Source organism: Pelophylax lessonae (genome assembly GCF_965119305.1).
Source record: "Pelophylax lessonae genome assembly, chromosome: 10".
Lineage (NCBI taxonomy): Eukaryota > Metazoa > Chordata > Amphibia > Anura > Ranidae > Pelophylax > Pelophylax lessonae.
Window position 1 is genome coordinate 229,870,331 of NC_138777.1, and position 19,489 is coordinate 229,889,819.

Here is a 19,489-nt window from a genome sequence, read left to right on the forward strand (position 1 = left end):
AGCCTATCAGTGCCCATCAGTGCCGCCTCATCAGCGCACATCAGTGAAGGAGAAAAATGTATTTATTTTCAAAATTTACTCGCAGAAAATAAGAAAAAACTTTTTTTTTTCAAAATTTTCTGTCTTTTTTCTTTTTTTTTTGTAAAAAATAAAAAACCCAGAGATGATTAAATACCACCAAAAGAAAGCTCTATTTGTGTGAAAAAAATGATAAAAATTTCATATGGGTTCAGTGTAGCATGACCGCGCAATTGTCATTCAAAGTGTGAGAGCGCTGAAAGCTAAAAGTTGGTCTGGATGGGAAGGGGGTTTAAGTGCACAGAAGGCAAGTGGTTAAAGGAGAATTGTACAAAAAAATGATTGGGTAAACCCACAAGTACTTTTTTACCACAACTATTCGTTTATATTGGCTTTTGAAATTTACAAATGCAGCAATTTAGAAATTGGATGAAACGTTTAGCATTGTAAAACTTTTTTTGATAGATACCTAGTGCATTTTATATACAACTATATAGATCAGACCAAAAGGAGGGACAAGGAGGGTCAGGGACCGTTGGGATCTACAGTATGCTGGTGTGCAAAACAAATGCAATGTGTAAGTACCATTACCTGTGCCTGGTCTCTGAGGTCCATCCGTCGTGCCCATATAATACCAAGAATGTAGCAAATGTAGAAGCATGCCAGTAATATGACAATGACAGGATTCTGTGAGATCTGAGAAAAATATTCTGCTGTGCGGGTGACATCGATCTGCACTGGGAGCACCAGGAATGAACTCCCAAAGAATGTGAGGTGATTGCAGAGACACTGGACTCCATCTTTGGTGGTCTGGGGGCCAACCTACAACACACACAGAAGCAGAACACGAAGGCCGATAGGAAATAGGTTAGCAAGTGGAAGATTTAGATTCAACAAAGAAAGTAATAATGAAAAAATCATAGGGAAAATCATCTATAAGTTTGCATATTTACATGGTTCTCTCTACTCCTACCAAAATAATCCAGTAGGAGGTATTTCTGTAAAGTCTATTCTTTATTTTCTTTTATGTCACAAATTTGTAGTCTGGCTTATGTCTAGTTTTAATCATTTGTATCAATAATTTGTAAAGATGAGTGCATTTTTAATATTGTATTGGTGTGGCTTATGCCTGGGGCACCTCAAAAGTTGTGGGAATAAAACATAGGGATTTCTTCTATAAAACTTGCTAATTTTTCCTATCTACTGCAGGCAGTACAAAACCACACAAAAAAAGGGTGCCATTGCTGACCTCCTGTTGAAAACGCTTGCTGCCTGGCAGTTTGTGGCTTTGATACTTTTGATTTACTCAGGGCTTTTTTTCTCAGAGTATAGGTGCAGGAACTCCCCCCTTTTCCGAGTCACCCCTTTTCTCTGCCCCTACCTACCTCCGAGCACCATTCCTTGGGTCCAATCCCCCTACCCACCTCTCAGTACTGCCCTTTTAGAGAATACAGAACTACATATAATTTTGCATTGCTAAGTCATTTGTATAGAATTTGGTAATGATAACAAGAAAAGCAGTAAAATAGATCCCCTGCAGCCAGTAACAATAGGGCCCCCTGCCAGGAACAATAGATCCCCCTAACAACAACGGACAACCTGCAACAATATTTTCCCCCTTAGCATCAATAGACTCTCTGTTAGCCAGCAACAATAGACCCCTCTCTCAAAAGTAGATCTCTCCCAGCAACAACTGAGCCGCAATATAAGACCTACCCCCAGCAACAGTAGGTCCCCCACCAGCAATAATAGACCTCCTCAGCAACAATAGACCCCCCTGCAAAAAAAAAGATCACCTCCAGCTAGAATGGATCCCTCAATCAATAGATCCTGCAGCATACCCAAGCACCCCTTGTGACTACAAGCAGTCAGTTCTGGAGGTGCCGGAACTGCGTTCCCCCGCGTTCCCGCTGAAAAAAAGCCCTGGATTTACTGACTCAGAAAAAGCATGCTATAAAAGTTGGAGAAAAGTCAGAATTCTTCATCATATTTATAAGTTAAGAACAGGGACTCATGAATTTCTCCTCCACATCAAGAAATCTCTCTGTCTCTCCAGCCACTCATCCAGAGCCACAAAGCTGATCTTCCACCAATATATTCATACAAAGCTCTGAAGAAGGGGCTGCCTTTGAGCCTCGTCATGTGTTGGAAATGTTTGTTTTTATGCATTCTTTATTTATAGAAAGTTTTCACAATTACAATAAGCAGAAAAAACATAAAAATACACAAGATGCATGGACCTATCAACTTACAAATTCAAAAAGGGTACCATTAGGAAACCACCATAAGTCTAGGTCTAGAATATTCAACATAGGTACACTGCAAACCCATCTTGGACCAACAGTATAGCCCAAAAGTCTTCAAGAGACTAGATATTTTGTTAATCAATAGCCTGCCATGAAATCCAACGCAATGTGGAGGGCTATACGGGATGGACGATAAGAGAAGTGAAAAGATGAAAAGGGAGAGAGAAGAAGAAAAGTAAAACAAAAATAAGGGGGGGGGGAGAGGGAGGAAAAAGGGGGTATAAGGGAAAGGAGAGGGTGGGGGGAAGAAAGGGGGCAGGTGGGGCAGCACCACCAGTGGGAGGAGCAACAAGAGTACGCCTATCGTCTAAAGTAATTACGTCCAGTAGAAAAAAGGGTCTCAAGAATGTTGGGGGTCAACGTTCTTGAATGAAAGGGAGAGAGAAGAAGAAAAGAAAAAAAAGAAGGGGGGGGAGATGGGAGGAAAAAGGGGGGAGGGGGAAGCTTGTCCATTAAATGGGTCCAGTGCTCCTCTCTTAGCACCACACCAGTCTTATATCTTGAGGGAACCTTTCTTTGAAACCTCTGGGAGTCAAGCTGCCAGAAATCACCTACCCCCAACTAGGTCCAACAATACCTCACCCACCTACTAAGAACGTATAAAGAGAAAATATCTGTGGAATTGCCATTTTACAGGCATCCAGACTAGTAATTCTCAAAAGTAACATTTTTATTGTCACATACACTACTATAACACATCAAATAAAAATGGTATAGACAAGTGTTAAAATGATACTATCATAAGAGGGAGAAAGTGAGTTACACCCAGGAGGATTGGAGAGATTTACCGAGAGGCATCGGAGGTTTTTACCCCATATAACCAACCCTGGTTACCCCTGTAGGGGTGCCGCTCTCTGGTGAGTGCGGGCTTTATTGAGAGGGCAGCACGGATTTCTATCACCCGGCACCCACATCTAGGATCCAGCACTGGGACTCACTCCTTCCTTAATATTTATTTGGCACCTTAATATTTACTACTGCCACACTTTCCTGGAAGACCATTATATTGATTACAAGTTGTGGACTTTCTTATATGAGATTTTTATTGGCATAAATTCAACTTATATTCATTTATTTCACCAGTTCACAGTTTGGATTTTTATGAGATTATTTATGTGGCACCATTTACTAAAGTCATTTACATAATAGTTATTATAATTTTTTCACTAGGATATCCATACATAGATTCTATTGGAACATCAACTTCCACGAGTTTTTTTCACCCAGCACAAATTGCTTTGTCACTTGCACATGATTTACTAGGTATATCACTTGGATATCCTTTTTATAAAAATATTTTTATATACCACACTGGCACCTAGTGGTTATATTATTTATTGCACTAGTCACTTTAATTAAATTTTCACACACTATTCACTTGTTATTATATGCACTGTCAAATTTGTTTTAGATTCATCTAAGAGATATCTTATTAATTCCTTTAACACCATTTTACACCTGTTACTATATGTACTGCAAATATTGTTTTAAATTTATCTAAGACATTATTTTAACTTATTTAACACTAATTTTTACTAGCATTTTCTGTGATACATTTATTTGTCCCATTGTCGGGCACTTTTTGGTGTTTATAAGGACCTATTATTAGACCATTGATTGATCTAATCCAACATTATTTTCACGTTTTATAAACAGCCAGTTATTTTTCTCCCATACACCTAACATACGTATAGGCAGCGCCAACATACCCCACTTATCCCTACTTAAAATGATATGTATTCCCCCCCCCCCGCTCGTTTGTGGTGGTCGGGGGAGCTTGGGGGACGCTGGTTGTGGATGCTGTACCTGGGGAGGTCTGATGGAGGCTGTTGTCCCTCTCCCCCTGCGGTGTGCCCAGACCTGGAGCCCCCTTGGGTGGTGTTGACATCCCTTGGGACTCTCGGCATTCGGAGCTGCCTAACGCGCATAGTACCCGGCAGGCCTCCCCTTACTTTATTTTTGTTGAATGCTGGTATTTGCTCTATTGTGTGTGTTGCTATATTTTGCTCCTTTCTTACTTTTACATGTACCACGATGCACTTATATGCTTCCTGGGGTATGGCATTGCTTGGCCGTTACCCCCTCCCTGGCACTTTTGTTGTTCTTGTTCATTTTTTTTGTATTCCTGTTAAACTAAATAAAGATTCATTAAAAAAAAAAAAAAATGATATGTATTTATAACAGAAGAAAAAATAAGAACAAAAACAAAAAAATATATTTTAGCTTTTTTTTTTTCTCGTTTGTTTGATCCAATAGTGGCGCCTGTGATCCTGTCAAGCAAGATGTCCCTGGACCTGCTGCATGGTAGTGGTTGGGCATTCTCTTAGTGCAATGTGCTTTTATCATCAGTGTTCAGTGATCCCTAGAGAGTTGTAATTTACAACACACTGCGACCTCAAGTTGGAATTAGAACCCGGCTCCAAGCTGGGGACTGCATTCCTGAGATCCTTAGGTGGGCTGCCAAAATGCCCATCCAGAGCGATGCATACATCAAGAAATGCCGCTCTCCCGACCAGCCATTTTAGCATTGGAATCAAGGACAGCTTCAGCCTGCAAATCTTCAAGTCCCTATGATTAAGCCCTGGTGGGCGGGGTGAAATGAGTCTGGGGGCATGGCCTTTTGGCGGAGTCTTGCAGGCTGAAGTTGATCTTGATTGCCATGCTATGATGGCTGGTCGGGAGAGCAGCATCTCTTGTACTTGATGTACAACACACTGATTAAAGCTGATTTTTCTATTATTGTATTAGTTGAGACATTATATAAATAAAATAGTGCGCTAGTTCAAACTAAATCCCTTTCTACAATATAGAACAAACAGTTATACAGCAATAACAGTGATTCAAAAAGCATAAATAAATCAGTGTAAAAATTATAAACTTAAAAACAAAAACAAAAGAATTCCAAACACTGTGTTTCAAAACACGTGAATCGTATTTAAGCGCGCAAGTGCTCAGTCCAAAAAATATAGACACTCTTGCTAAAAGATATGTCAGGAGAAATCATGATAATATGGTGTCAGTGAACTAAACTCGCCACCTCCAGGTGCAATGGCCGCTCACCTCAGGGGATAAATTTAAACATCCCTTGTAATAGAAATAGGCATGACAGGTCCTCTTTATTGTGAGATCTGGGGTCAAAAAGACCTCAGCCCTCTCAACTACACTACAAAAGGAAAAGAAAAAAAAAAAGTGTTGAAAATAAAATCAGCCCTTTAAACCGGTTGCTAGGCAATAACGTTAGACGTCGCTCCGGTCCTCCAAGACTATAGAGTCGAGTGAGGGCCACCTCACCCTCACTCGACTTCCTGTCTCTGAGGATCTGGGACCGGATCGTTTTCCCCGCTGCCGGCGGGTCCGGTAAGTGGGGAAAACGGCCGGGACGCGGCAGAAGGGGGGGGGGCCTCTTCCACCGCACCGTAAGGGTGATCCTGCTGTGAATCCGCCGCTGGCACCAGCCTTATCTGAAAGCCGACCGCCCGCTGTTTTCAAAAATACCAGGGTTATGGCAGCTATCTGCTGCCATAACCCCAGTATTTAGCGTCAAAGGGACCGACGTAAAACTGCGGCGGGTGGTCGGTAAGTGGTTAATGGGGGCAGCTGTTCATTTTGGAATCAAGTTGGAGTAGTTTGAGTCACTATAATACAATATTGTTATTATTATTACTATTCTACAGGATTTATATAGCGCCAACAGTTTGCACAGCGCTTTATAATACGAGCAAAGACAATACAGTTACAATACAATTCAATACAGGAGGAATTGGAGGGCCCTGCTCATTAGAGCTTACAATCTAGAAGGGAGGGTCAAGTGAAACAAAAGGCAATGACTGTGGGGGATGGGCTGCTGGAGAAAATGTAAGTACGATTGTTAAGTGTGGGTAGGATAGGCTTCTCTGAAGAGGAGGGTTTTCAGGGATCGTCTAAAAGCTAATAGAGTAGGGGATAATTTGACAGATTGGGGTAAGGAGTTCCATAGGATTGGAGAGGCTCTGGAAAAGTCCTGGAGGCGAGCATGGGAGGAGGTGACGAGGGAGCTAGAGAGCAGGAGGTTTTGAGAGGAACGAAGAGAGCGATTAGGTTGGTATTTTGAGACTAGACTATTGATGTAGCCCGGGAGCTAAACTGTGGATGGCTTTGTAAGATGCTGTTAGTATTTTGAATTTAATTTGTTGGGTGAGTGGAAGCCAGTGGAGGGATTGACAGAGAGGAGTAGCGGACACGGAGCGATTGGTAAGGTGGATGAGTCTGGCAGCGGCATTCATGATGGATTGAAGGGAGGAGAGCCTATGTAGAGGTAAGCCAATGAGAAGGGAATTGCAGTAGTCGAGGCGCGAGATGTCCAGGGAGTGAACTAGGAGCTTTGTTGTGTCGTTGGTTAGATATTCTTTATTATATATATTTTTTTTAATTTCTGGCTGTGTAATATATATATATTCTAGCACAGATTAGGATTAGCCCCTTTTTTTCTTATACTGCTTTTATTTATGTAACTTCGAACATAGCGCATAAGTACTTTCACATAGATCATTAGTTGTGATATGTTTTTGCCTATTGTTTTAGCTTTTGTACCTTCTCTGTTCCGTTGAAGAAAAGAGTGTCTTGAAAGGTGGCGCAATATGAGAATACTATACCCAAGCTGTTGTCATCATCACTTTTTAGATTTCAATATTTTTATTAATTTTGTGAGAAAAAGTCACAAAGATACATACAATCTATGACCATGAAACAAGAAAACATGGAACATTTCAAAACATTTGACATGCCCTTCAAGGTAATAAAGCTGTGGCATAAACATCAGAAAAACAGTGTAAGCGCTACGTGCTAACTGAATCAGTGCCAGCTGGTCCGGGTCCCGCCACTCCCCCTCCGGCGCCCCCGCGGGAGCTTACTGCGCCCCGAGCACATAATACCATGACTGGTCTCGGAGGCATCCACTACCAGCAATGTAGCAGAGGTGCCACTTGTATGTCAGGTATGGTGGCAGAGGACCAACAGTGGTCCAAGAATGTCCACGTCTTTGTAGAAAACCTTTTAGAAGAGGAAATGAGAAAAAAAAGAAAAGGGGAATAAAGAAATAGGGATAGAAGAAGTAAGGAGAGAAGAAGAGCAGTAGAAAGCCGGTGTCCAGATCCAAGGAGTAGAGGGTTGGGGATCGCAAGCAAGCTACTCAATCCCATTAAGTGAAGGCTCCCCCTCTGGTCATAGGGAGCCGTCTAGGTATCTCACCCGGGGTCCCACGTTTTCTCAAAGAGGTGCATTTTGTCTTGAAGTATGGCCACCATCCTTTCATCGATCATGATCCAGGTCAGCTTAGCCTTAACCTTCTTAGCGGTATTCCCGAGCGTGGCTCGGGGTTACATTTCAGAGCGAAAAGCGGTAACCCTGAGCCACACTCGGGGTACCGCCAGAAGCATCGCTGGATCCTGTAAGCAGGGTTACTTACCTTGTCACTGGGATCCAGCGATGTGTCCCGGCGGTGTCTCGCGGCGGATCTTCCTCCCGATCCTCTCCGTGCCCCGGCTTCCGACGTGACGTTCGCAGGGGAGTGGAACCGGCGGCAAATTCAAATGTAAAAACACACCAAACACACTGATACTATTCAAAATAGAAAAAAAATCATATTAGCTTGCCCCCCAGTGCCCTTTCCTGCAGTTTTACTGTACTTTTTATGTATATATAAACATATATATATATATATATACGTGTGTATATATATATACATGTGTATATATATATATATATATGTATATATATATATATACGTAATTCTTGTGAATGAGCAGCCCAAACCAACTGTATACATTATATATATATATATATATATATATATATATATATATATATGTATATGTATATATACATACATATATATATATATATAATAAATGTATACAGTTGGTTTGGGCTGCTCATTCACAAGAATTACATGCAAAATAATGGTACCGCTTTCAGCACCTAAAATCCAAAAGAATCATACCGCCAGGGAGGTTAAGCAGCTCAAGTCATGATCACTTTTAACACTTGTCTATGTAATTTTTAATTGATGTGTTATAATATGACAATAAAAATTTTACTGTTATAAATTAATAGTCTGAATGGCTGTAAAATCCCAAACCGCAGATATTTTATTGTTATACATTGATTTGAAGGGATGATGGCATTCCCAGGGGTGTGAAAACACTCAACCTTCGTTGCACTTACCAAGAATGGTCAATTGCAAAGCATCAGAATCATAGCCAAGCAAAAAGTATTTTTTTTTTTTTTTTTAAGGAGAAATCAGCAATGGCAAAGTACTTATTGCTCTGAGAATCCAGAGGCTTGGCAAAGATATCTTCATTATGACCCAGAGGAAAGAACTAGGAGACAAAAACTACTCTGAGTGAATGACTTCAATGGAATCTTCAAGGCTTATTGGAAACTGGCAGTGATTAGCATTTAGGTAAGCATAGAGCATATTTATTGGAAGTGGTCTATGAAGTCACAGTCCAGCTTGGCTGTTTAGTGAGGACAAGTCACGTTGTAACAATTAGTCACCTAGCTATTCATGTGTGTCATCTCAACTGGTCAACTGGCCAGAAGTCTTGCCATAAGTCGGTACTAACCATGCAGCCGTCATAATTCCACTTCTGAGGGTTTGGGTTCCAGTAACCGCATTGCGCTGAATAAGCAGAGACGCCAAACTGAAGGCTGTTTACTGTGGAACTATTGATGGGGGCCACAAGGAATATCTGTTTAGCCGTGGGATCAGAGAACATTTCTGGAGTCACCATCCATGTGTGGGAGTCTAGAGAAGAGGATAGCTACAAGTATCAACATTATACATCATACATACGAGACATAAAACATAGGTACTCTATCTATTCAGCATCCATGACATATATTATCTGTCACTATAGCAAGACACAAGAACAGTGATGTACACACCTCAATCTCCTTGCAGCAAAGAGAATGTTCCTAGGTACTCTCATTGAGAATAGTAGTCCAATGGTCCATAGACTGCCCTAGTAAGTTTCTTTTCTGAACGTCATCTCCCATGAGTCAATTCTGCCAACCATCAAGCTTCAGCCCCTGGTCCTCCCTGGTCCTGATATCACTGCTGCCACACGAGGATGTTTATATACACTATATTACCAAAAGTATTGGGACGCCTGCCTTTACACACACATGAACTTCAATGCAATCCCAGTCTTAGTCCGTAGGGGTCAATATTGAGTTGGCCCACCCTTTGCAGCTATTCTGGGAGGGCTGTCTTCAAGGTGTAGGAATATGTCTATGGGAATGTTTGACCATTCTTCCAGAAGCACATTTGTGCAATGAAGGGAACTCTTAAAGCGTCAGCATACCAAGGCATTTTGGACAATTTCATGCTTCCAACTTTGCGGGAAAAGTTTGGGGATGGCCCCTTCCTGTTCCAACATGACTGTACACCAGTGCACAAAGCAAGGTCCATAAAGACATTCATAAGCGAGTTTGGGGTAAAGGAACTTGACAGGCCTGCACAGAGTCCTGGCCTCAACCAGATAGAACACCTTTAGGATGAATTAGAGTGGAGACTGCTAGCCAGGCCTTCACGTCCAACATCAGTGCCTGACCTCACAAATGTCTGGAAGAATAGTCAAACATTCCCATAGACACACTCCCAAACCTTGTGGACATCCTTCCCAGAAGAGTTGAAGCTGGTACAGCTGCAAAAGGTGTATTAACTCAATATTGATCCCTATGGAATAAGACTGGAATGCCATTAAAATTCATGTGTGTGTAAAGGCAGGCGTCCCAATACTATTGGTAATATAGTGTATGTATGACAGGTCAGAAGCAGTTAAAGCAGTGCTGGCAGAAACAATTGCACCACATATGTGCATGGCTTTAAGCTAAATTGGAGCAAACATTTTGGTATATGTCAAGGGCTGGACTCCTCCCCATCCTTGCCTTTGCAGATGTTGCCGTCTGTTTCAGTCAAGGACAGGCAGCCAGAAGGCAAACAGCTTCTGCTCTGTACTCTGTTTAGAATAATTATAATGTCCTCTGTAGCATTCGTGTCTGGTGTGTACCTTATTATTGTCATGGACATGCAATAGTGTCTGGCAGCTTAACTTCTCCTTCATGTCTGCATTAGAGGCCAGACTCTCCTTCTGGCTGCTTTTTATCATCTCTCCTCCCTGTTTGGCTCCACCCCAGGCCATTCCAAGAAGTCTATATTAACCAGTGCACTGCAGGTCTGCTTTGCTGTTCAACAGTGATTGTTAGTTTGTGTTCCTGTCTGCCGTGTGCTTCATCTACCTTTCTGTGTACCGACTTTGGCTCGTCTATGACCACTTCTATTTGCCTGTGACCCTGACCTTTGGCCTGTCCCTTGGTTACCATCATCTGCCTGTGCCCCAACCTCGGCTTACCCATCAATATTCCTTTGTTTCCTGAGTGGCTGCTTCCCCTCTCTCCCTACGGAGCGTGACCCGGGGGACCCCAGGGGCCGCGACCTGGGCCCAGCTGCAGCCAAGTCCATCCTCACCACTAGAGGCTCTGGTAAACACCTGCTGGGTCTTAGACTCCGCGCCCTGGGGAATCTTGGGCTCATGTTTCTGTCCATCCGCAGCAGTCAGCTATTGGGTTCACTACCTTGCGGTGCACCCCTGCCTCCAACAGGGTGCAGTTGTCACCTGGCCACAGGTGACCTGACAATTATCAATGTTTATTTGTAAAGCAAAGAGATTATATAAAAAAAAATAAAATAATTTAACACATAACTCAAAAAACTATACAATTAAAAAATAATAAAAAAATAAATAAAAAAAGACATCAAATCATTAGAGTTTGCCATCAATTAGCTACAGAAAGTGCAATATGTAATTGAATCAGTAGCTACCTGTGTCATTGTTCACGGTTACAAGCGATTTTGGCACAAATTTCTTTCCATGGTACAGATCCAGCTCCACCCCGTGGTTTATGGACACGATAATAACTAACGTGCTGCCCGATGTGGGGGCCATCATAGACAGTTGTAAAGCTTTGTCTGCACTCGTCTGGATCTCCGTTGCGTTAGTTGGACTTTGAGGGAGAAAGAGCTACCATCAGAAAAACAGCATTAGTAAAAAATGATAAGATCATCATTTAAAGAAGAAATCAAATCTGGAGGCTGTGCCTAAAAATGATGGGCAGAGGGCTATAGATCAGTACTGCCTGTGGTCTTCCTGCAGCTGATTTTTACCCATTACCGACCATGCCTTTTTCTACACTCTGTCTCTGTGTGGAGGAGACCATCTTGGTAGAGGCAGGGCTTTTCTTACTCATGCCAGCTCCTCCAGCAAAGAGAACATTAACCAAGCATTATAGTGACATCGCCAAATCTCACTCCAAATCTCCTTAGACTTGCAGTAAGATGCAGCAGTGTCTTAAGTTTTACACTACATGTTCAGTACTTGAGTTCAGTTCTGGTAACACTGTTACCCTCCCAGGGGCGTAACTACAGGGGTTGCAGGGGGTCACAATTGCAACCGGGCCCCATGCTCCAGGGGGTCTGTGTGGCTCCCCTGTACATCTGGATAGGAGGGGCCGCGGGGGCACCATGTAGAGAAATCACTGCCCTCCTTTTTTCTCTAGTAGCTGCAGGAGGAAAATTGAGGCGATTGGTTCCTCTGTATGCTGCCCCCGCCACTCCTCCTATCCAGTTCACTTGTGTTCTGCTGTCTCTGGGCCCCTGTGTGCTCCCCTGGTCCCTCCCACACTGTGCTGCCGGCTTCCTCCCTCCACTCTCCTGCCAGCTGCTGCAGGGGATGTGTCACAATAGAGAACCAAGAAGGGGTTGGTAAATATGTAATTTACCAGCTCCTTCCTTTTCTGAATGGACAGAGTCATAGTCAGTGACACTGTAAAAAAATTAAATAAAATGATAAAAAATAATACAATTAAAATACCAAAAAATAAAAACTACTGACACCAGTGGGTGAACTTCCAGGATCGCAAAAGTCACACTTGCGACCGGGCCCTGGCATTCCACCACCGTGGGGAGGCCCCAAGATGGCAGGAAGGGGGCCCACTGCAGAACTTGTGAAAGGGTCCTGCTGCGGGACCGTGATAAAGGTCCCCGCAATGAGAGTAAAGAGCCCCAGGATCAGTGGGAAGAGCCCCAGGCTTGAAGGGAAGGGCCCCAGCCAGGGGTCTGTGGGGCCCTTCATGATTTCTTGCACTGGGGCCCTGAAGGTTTTAGTTACGCCTCTGTACCTTCCCATTCAGGGCAGAGTCACAGTGTCTGCCATATACCCCCACCTAGCATGCTATACTAACCCATTCACACTTTCTTGTTGCCCTCCACTTCAAGTGTCCATCCTGGGCAAGCTCCAGTATTGGATGGTGTTAAAGATTACCTACAGTAAGTGGATGATTTCAGTGCTCCAGCGGAGAGGTGAGGTTGCAAGAGAGAGCGTATAGGTGCGGACAGGTGTTATAGTATATGGCATAGGTCTCCAAACTTTCTGAACATAGGGCCAGTTTACTGGTCTTCAGATGTTAAAGCGAGAGTGGAAAATGCTGCAGAAATAGTTCCCCATCATTGGTGTAAGTGGAAGGATTGGTATGGTATTGATTGTATCAGTGGGAGGAAAAGTGCCCAATCTTTAGTGTTACAGGGAGTAATAGTGCTCTATAGTTTGTATCAGTGGGAGGAATTCTGCCCCAATGTTGGTGTTAGTGAAAGGAATGGTGCCTCATCTTTGGTATCAGTGGGAGGAGTAGTGCCTAATATCAGTGAGAGGAATAGTGCCCTAAGGGCCCGATAACGGCAAGCAAAGGGCCGCACCTGTCCCATGGGGCACAGATTGGAGACCCCCTGGTATATGGTATAGTATAGGTGTTTTCCCTGAATTGGCAAAGTGACAGTATCTCTTTAGCTGTCCTGTCATGTATGCTTGAATACAACTGAACATGGTTCAACCAGTTGTGCTGGACTATGTGATAATTAAAGAGGTCCTAATGCAGGGCAAAGTGACAAAATCTCTGCAAAGAGGCCCCCGCTGACCCCCTTATACTCACCTTGCCTATGATCCCTTACCACTTCCTCTTCTCTGACAGCCAGCGCTCCAGCAGGTGATTGATGACATCATTCCATCATGTCATGTGACAGTGCTTGGACCTCTATGCCCCAGGATGGCATGGTGTCCACTGTAGCATTTGTAGTGGCAAAGCAGTGTAGGACTGGCCAAGGAATTACTTTGCCAGCTTATGCATGTATTTAAATATGTGTGAACTAAATATCCCTGCTTTCCATTGCATAGTTTGCTGGAGAGAGTGTATAGCAGTGTGCAGGGAGTCCATCCAGAATTTGTGGTGCTTGGACGTAGCACATTGTTACAGGGGAGCAGCTCACAAGCTCCCCCATATCTGGAATTCTGGGGTAGTCCCGGTTATGACTAAGGAGACAGCTGCAAAGGAGCACAGGTACCTAAAAGGATAAGGGTCCTTTCACACGAGCTATGCGCTTGCCGATTCCCTTTTTTCTCAGCGGGGATTGATCTGCCGATCCCCGCTGAGCAGGTGGGTGAAAGCTCCGTCTCCTCTTACTTTGCAGAGACGGAGCTGTCAGATCCCCGCTCTCCTCTACGGAAGATTGGATGAAAACGGACTGCCTATCCATTTTCATCTGATCCGATCCTGTAGACGGATGGAAAATAGGGTTTCCATCCGTCCGGATTTCATGGACAGGATCGGATAGCAGCGGGCATGTCTGCGCTGACATCCGCTGCTCCATAAAGGTGCATGGAGCATCCGATCAGATCCGCCTGAAAAACTGACAGGCGGACCAGATCGGAAAGCCTGTGTGAAAGGGGCCTTAGGGGTATCAGGGAAACCTGCACAGGCAAGGTGACAGTGTCTTTAAAGCCCAAATTCAGTTTAAACTTTTTTGTTGTTGTTTTAATTGTTAAAAAAGTGTCGGAGAATTAGAGTATTAACCACTTGCCGACCGCTCACTCGAGCTCTACTGCGGCAAAGTGGTTAGTTATCGTCCAGCGACGTAGACCCAGTGCTGTATCTTGGCCTAGGCCGACAAGGCCCAGGCCTAGGGCGGCACTTTGGAGGGGGCAGCAAAAAAGCTGCAACCCGCACAAAAAAAAAACAGCCTCCTCCTGGCTCCCGCACGAAAATGAGGCAGAACTTATGAGCACTGATAGACTGTGGTTGTGGTTTACAGATGACGGGGGGTGTAAACAGGAAGGGGTGTGGCCTTTACATGAAGGGGTGTGGTCTTTACAGGAAGGGGTGGGTCATATTTAAATTAGGGGGTGCCCAAGTTTAGTCAGGCCTAGGGCAGCACAAAACCTAAATACACCACTGCGTAGACCTACTCTGGACTCCTCTTCTTGTGGGCGGCGCTCGCGCGCCGCCGGAGGCTCGCTCCCGCTGTATTCAATCACAGCGGGAGTCGGGCCAGGGGAGGAGCGCCGGCGATCGCCGCTGCTCTTCCTCGATCATCGGGGAATCGAGTCTGGAGGTCCGCCCGCTTGTGTAAACAAAGACAGTGACAGATTGCAGGGTTCAGCATAGCAGAACCCTGGATCTGTCCTTGTGTCACTCAGTCACCTCCCCCCACACATGTTAGTAAGCACCAGGCATACATTAACTCCTCCCTCTCCAATAAAATTAACCCCTTCCCTGCCAGTGTCATTTTTACAGTAACAGTGCATATGTATAGCACTGATTACTGTAGTAATGTCACTGGTACCCCCAAAAGTGTCAAAAATGTCAATCAAGGGTCCGATCTGTCCGCCACAATGTCGCAGTCCCGCAAAAGAAAATCGCAGATTGCCGCCATTACTCGTTAAAAAAAAAACACCAAAAATGACATAAATCTTTCCCTTAGTTAGTAAACGCAATAACTTTTGCGCAAACCAATCAAAATATGCTTATTGTGATTTTTTTTTACCAAACATAGGTAGCAGAAAACAAATTGGCCAAAAATTTTAAAAAAATTTAGATTTTTACATTTTTGGGGGGGGTGGGGAATTTCATATAAAAAAATCTGAAAAATATTGTTATTTTTTCAAAATTTATACTTTTTTGTTTATAGCGCAAAAAATAAAAATCGCACAGGTGATCAAATACCACCAAAAGAAAGCTCTGTTTGTGGGAAAAAAATGACGTAAATTTCGTTTGGGTACAGCGTCGCACGACCGCGCAATTGTCCGTTAAAGTCACACAGTGCCGAATCGCAAAAAGTGGCCTGGACGTAAGACAGCAAAATCCTCCGGTGGTAAAGTGGTTAAAGATAAAACAATATTCCGGCGCTATCACTAGAAGATAAAAATAATCACTGATTGCTGCAAGCACCGATTAGCCAATCCATAGCCAAAGGTAAAGTAATAAAAAATAGTGGTGCTGCGCTATCATATGCCCTCAAGTATAAAAACATGTGCAAATGTCAATTAAAGTGCATGTGCTAAAATTGATACATGTCAATATATAAACATGTGCAGATAACAATTGCTAAAGTGTATTTCCAGCACATGTACTTTAGCAATTGTTATCTGCACATGTTTATATATTGACATGTATCAATTTTAGCACATGCACTTTAATTGACATTTGCACATGTTTTTATACTTGAGGACATATGATAGCGCAGCTTTTATTAGAATTAGAGTACAGTAAACTCCCGCTCCATCGCGGTTCAGTTTTTGCGGTTCCGGTATATTGCGTTTTTTTTTGTAATGTTATTTTACTATATAAATCATTAAAAATGAAATATTTTTTGTGTTTTCCATAGCTCTTGCTCTGTCTCTCAGTATCTTTTATGTGTTTAAATGAGTTTCTATTGTTTTAAAAGTGTGTTTAAAGACCTTAAAATGCTTTTACACGTACAGTGACAGTAAAAAAAACATGCCTACAATGCATTTTAATAGGGTTTTTCTATTTCGCAGATTTTCACTTTTCACGGCTGGGTCCGGAACGTAACCCCCGCAATGGAGGGGGGTTTACTGTATTCGTTTGGAGACTGATGTTTATTTCACACTTGGTTTTGGTATTTATTTATTAATTTACTAAGTAGCGGCGCGTAATTTAATATTTGGCATCACGCGATTTTAGCGCAGTGAATATACTGTATCTATATTAACCTGGCTTTAACATCAGCACTAAAAAGCCCAGAAAACTTCTCTTCTAAAACAGAATTTAAGGACAAAGGACTAGGAGAATAAAGACACATCTAAAGCTAAAGCAAGGGTGCATTGAGTACATTAGGAAAGAGCGTGTTGGTCGAGGACAAGATAAGCAACAATGTGGCTCCAGGTCCATGATCATTGAATATAATAGTATATAGTATATACAACAACTGGGGTCAGGCTGAGGGGGAGGCAGCTGTCTTGGGCACTTCAACAAAAAGGACATGACCTGCACCATCTGAAGTAGTTTACAGCTTATACACGGCAGGGCATATTTTGGCCCTTTTTGACTTGGATGCTAGAGGACCTGGTCCAAGCACTAATGACAACAAACCTGGAAGTTATCTGTTAAATTTTGTACACTGATCTTTTCATTCTCTGATAGGATGGACAGGCCGAGGACGGTGCCGGTGACATTGAAAGAAGAGTCTATAATAAAGGGGTTCTTTGCAAAACTCGTCATCTGTAGAGAGAAAAAAAAAAGGAAATTCCAGACAGAGTGAGATAACTTGAGCTTATCAAATGTTCACATATTTACATTGAAAGCATGCAGATGGAAAGCTCTACTATTAGGGTCCCCGGCAGGGCTGCTGTTAGAAATTATGGGGTCCCGTACAGCTTACCTGAATTATGTTTTTTTTTTTTTTAATTATGTTTTACAATTTTTCTTTATATAGTTTTTAATAGCCCTTTTGGGGTGTGGAAGGGGAGGGGGGGCTTTGGGGAAATATCAGAGGTCTAAACAGATCCCTGATGTCTAACATTTGAGACAGAGAAAGTGATTGAGGACACAGATTCCTCAATCCCTTTCCCTGCAGTCCCAACTGCCCTGCAGAATGAATGAACATTAGCCGCTCTGTACAGAGGCTTCCTGTTCATTAATAAACTAAAGTATAAACTCAGTTTACTCATTTATGAATGAACACAGTGAGTGACCTAGATTGATCATGCACTGTGTAAACTCAGTTTACTATGCTTCATTTATGAATGAACACAGTGAGTGACCTAGATTGATCATGCACTGTGTAAACTCAGTTTACTATGCTTCATTTATGAATGAACACAGTGAGTGACCTAGATTGATCATGCACTGTGTTCATTCAGGAATGGCAGCAGCTCACAACAACTGACAGCCAGTGAGGGAGAGATGGAGAAGCTGGCAGTGCTGTGGTGGGCACACAGGGGGATCAGGGCTGTGGGAAGGGGGGACAAGTTGGATCTTGGACAGGGTAGCGTGATTGGTGTGGAGGTGGCAATTACTGGAAATAATACCCCTGTAGTTCTACCTGCAGCAGCTAAAAGTCAATGGGAGAGAAGGGAGGAGAAGAAGCTGGTTACAAGGAAAGCCACAGGGGATTGGCTTTAGGGATTGTCCCCCACTGCTCTAATCACCCTCCTCCTGTCCATGATACCTTTCCCCTTGCCTGTCAGCTGCCCGGGCCCTGCTGTTGAACTGATGGGGTCCAGGCCCCTTACAGGAGGGCCAGTGCTACCCCCTTATCGGTGGCCCTGGTACTAGGTACGCTTTACTACACAACCCCACATGGCCAGAGGAGGATCAGAATGCTGCCTGGCCTGGCTCACTCGCTGATCTGAGGCAAATACAAATTGGTATGGTAAGAACAGGGAAGATGGGGACTATAAAGATTCATTTTTAGAAAAGTATACTTATCCCTTACAGGAAACTGGTTCTGACAGAAATGTAGGGTCTGCCCTTCCTGACCTCCTTCTGAAAAGACAAGCTGCCTGCAGTGGTGTATTTTGGTTTTGTGCTGCCCTAGGCAAGACTAAAATTGGGCGCCCCCCCCCCCCCCCATGTAAATTTGCCTCACTCCTTTTTTTAACGGATGCGACTCCCTCCAAAATTGAAGGAGAGAGAGAGAGGGGGATGAGAGAGAGAAAGTGAGAGAGGGGGATGAGAGAGGGATGATAGAGAGAGAGAGAGAGAGAGAGGGTGAGAGAGGCGGCTCTAGCAATCAGTGACCAATAGTCTCAGGTGGAGGGGGTGGCTTTTTTGCTGCCCCCCTGCAAAGTGCTGCCCTAGGCCTGGGCCTTGTTGGCCTAGGCCAAAATACAGCACTGGCTGCCTGGCTGTCCTCAATCTCACTACTTTCCGAGTCACAGATTTGGAACAAGTATACTTCAAGTAAAGTAGTTGAATACTTTTTTTGGGTCTGCTGCCAATACACGATACAACCTGATGTACAGTCTCCATTAGTCCTGCCAACAATTATGGTGTCCAAGGGCCTGAGTGACCAGATTAAAAATTAATACATTATTTAGGTAGCCCCTCGTGTTACATAGTATTCATCAATGTAAAGGAGATTTCACAATAAGACTGATGCCCAGATTAGGATTGTCTGTCCTCCATTGTGTCTTCCATGTCCACCTCACCTGAATCTGAACAGAAGGTAGTTGTGACAGCAATGACTGTAGCGCTGACTGAGATGGGAAAACCACTTTCCCCGCTTGGATAGGAAAAGACAAGGCCTTGCTACCAATCGCTGAAGAATTCACACTGGTAGGGAAAAACACAAGTTTATCAATGATGGTCAGCTTACTGTCCATTAATTCTGGTCATAATGATGGTCAGCTTACTGTCTATTAATTCTGGACATATGATGACAATGATGGTCAGCTTACTGTCCATTAATTCTGGTCAACTTAACATGCCCTTAGCCCTCTGCAAATCCCTTTTGGAAATGATTCCATCGCTTCACATCGCTTCTGGACTGAAATTATTTTTTCTTACACATATGTAAAACATAGAAAAATAACCGTGAGATTGGCCCAAGCCCCAAAAAAAGGGTATACTGTATATATCACAAAAATTTTTACCAATTTAACAATTATATATTCCTTGTCAAAAACCCAATCTAACTGTGTAATTTATAATATAATAAAATAAGGTGAAAAAAAATAAAATTAAAAACAAAAATATAAAAATAAAACAAAAATGTAAAAATAAAACAAAAATGTAAAAATAAAAACAGAAAAAAATAAAAATAAAGAGGGAAG

General features: G+C 43.1%; 1 protein-coding gene across 1 annotated transcript in view; it reads right to left on the reverse strand.

The window, feature by feature from the left end:
- LOC309566035 (polycystin-1-like protein 2) overlaps positions 1–18,961 on the reverse strand; it is a gene marked incomplete at its 3' end in the record, with an annotated part of 116,694 nt that extends 97,733 nt beyond the window's left edge. Inside the window, exons 1-5 of the mRNA XM_082271058.1 lie at positions 18,866–18,961; positions 16,806–16,934; positions 11,188–11,386; positions 8,927–9,108; positions 610–840 (exon numbers count right to left, since the gene is read on the reverse strand). Coding sequence (XP_082127184.1) covers positions 610–840; positions 8,927–9,108; positions 11,188–11,386; positions 16,806–16,934 — 741 coding nt within the window. The 5' untranslated portion in view covers positions 18,866–18,961. The remainder of the gene's footprint in view (positions 1–609; positions 841–8,926; positions 9,109–11,187; positions 11,387–16,805; positions 16,935–18,865) is intronic.
- Positions 18,962–19,489: the final 528 nt, after the last annotated feature.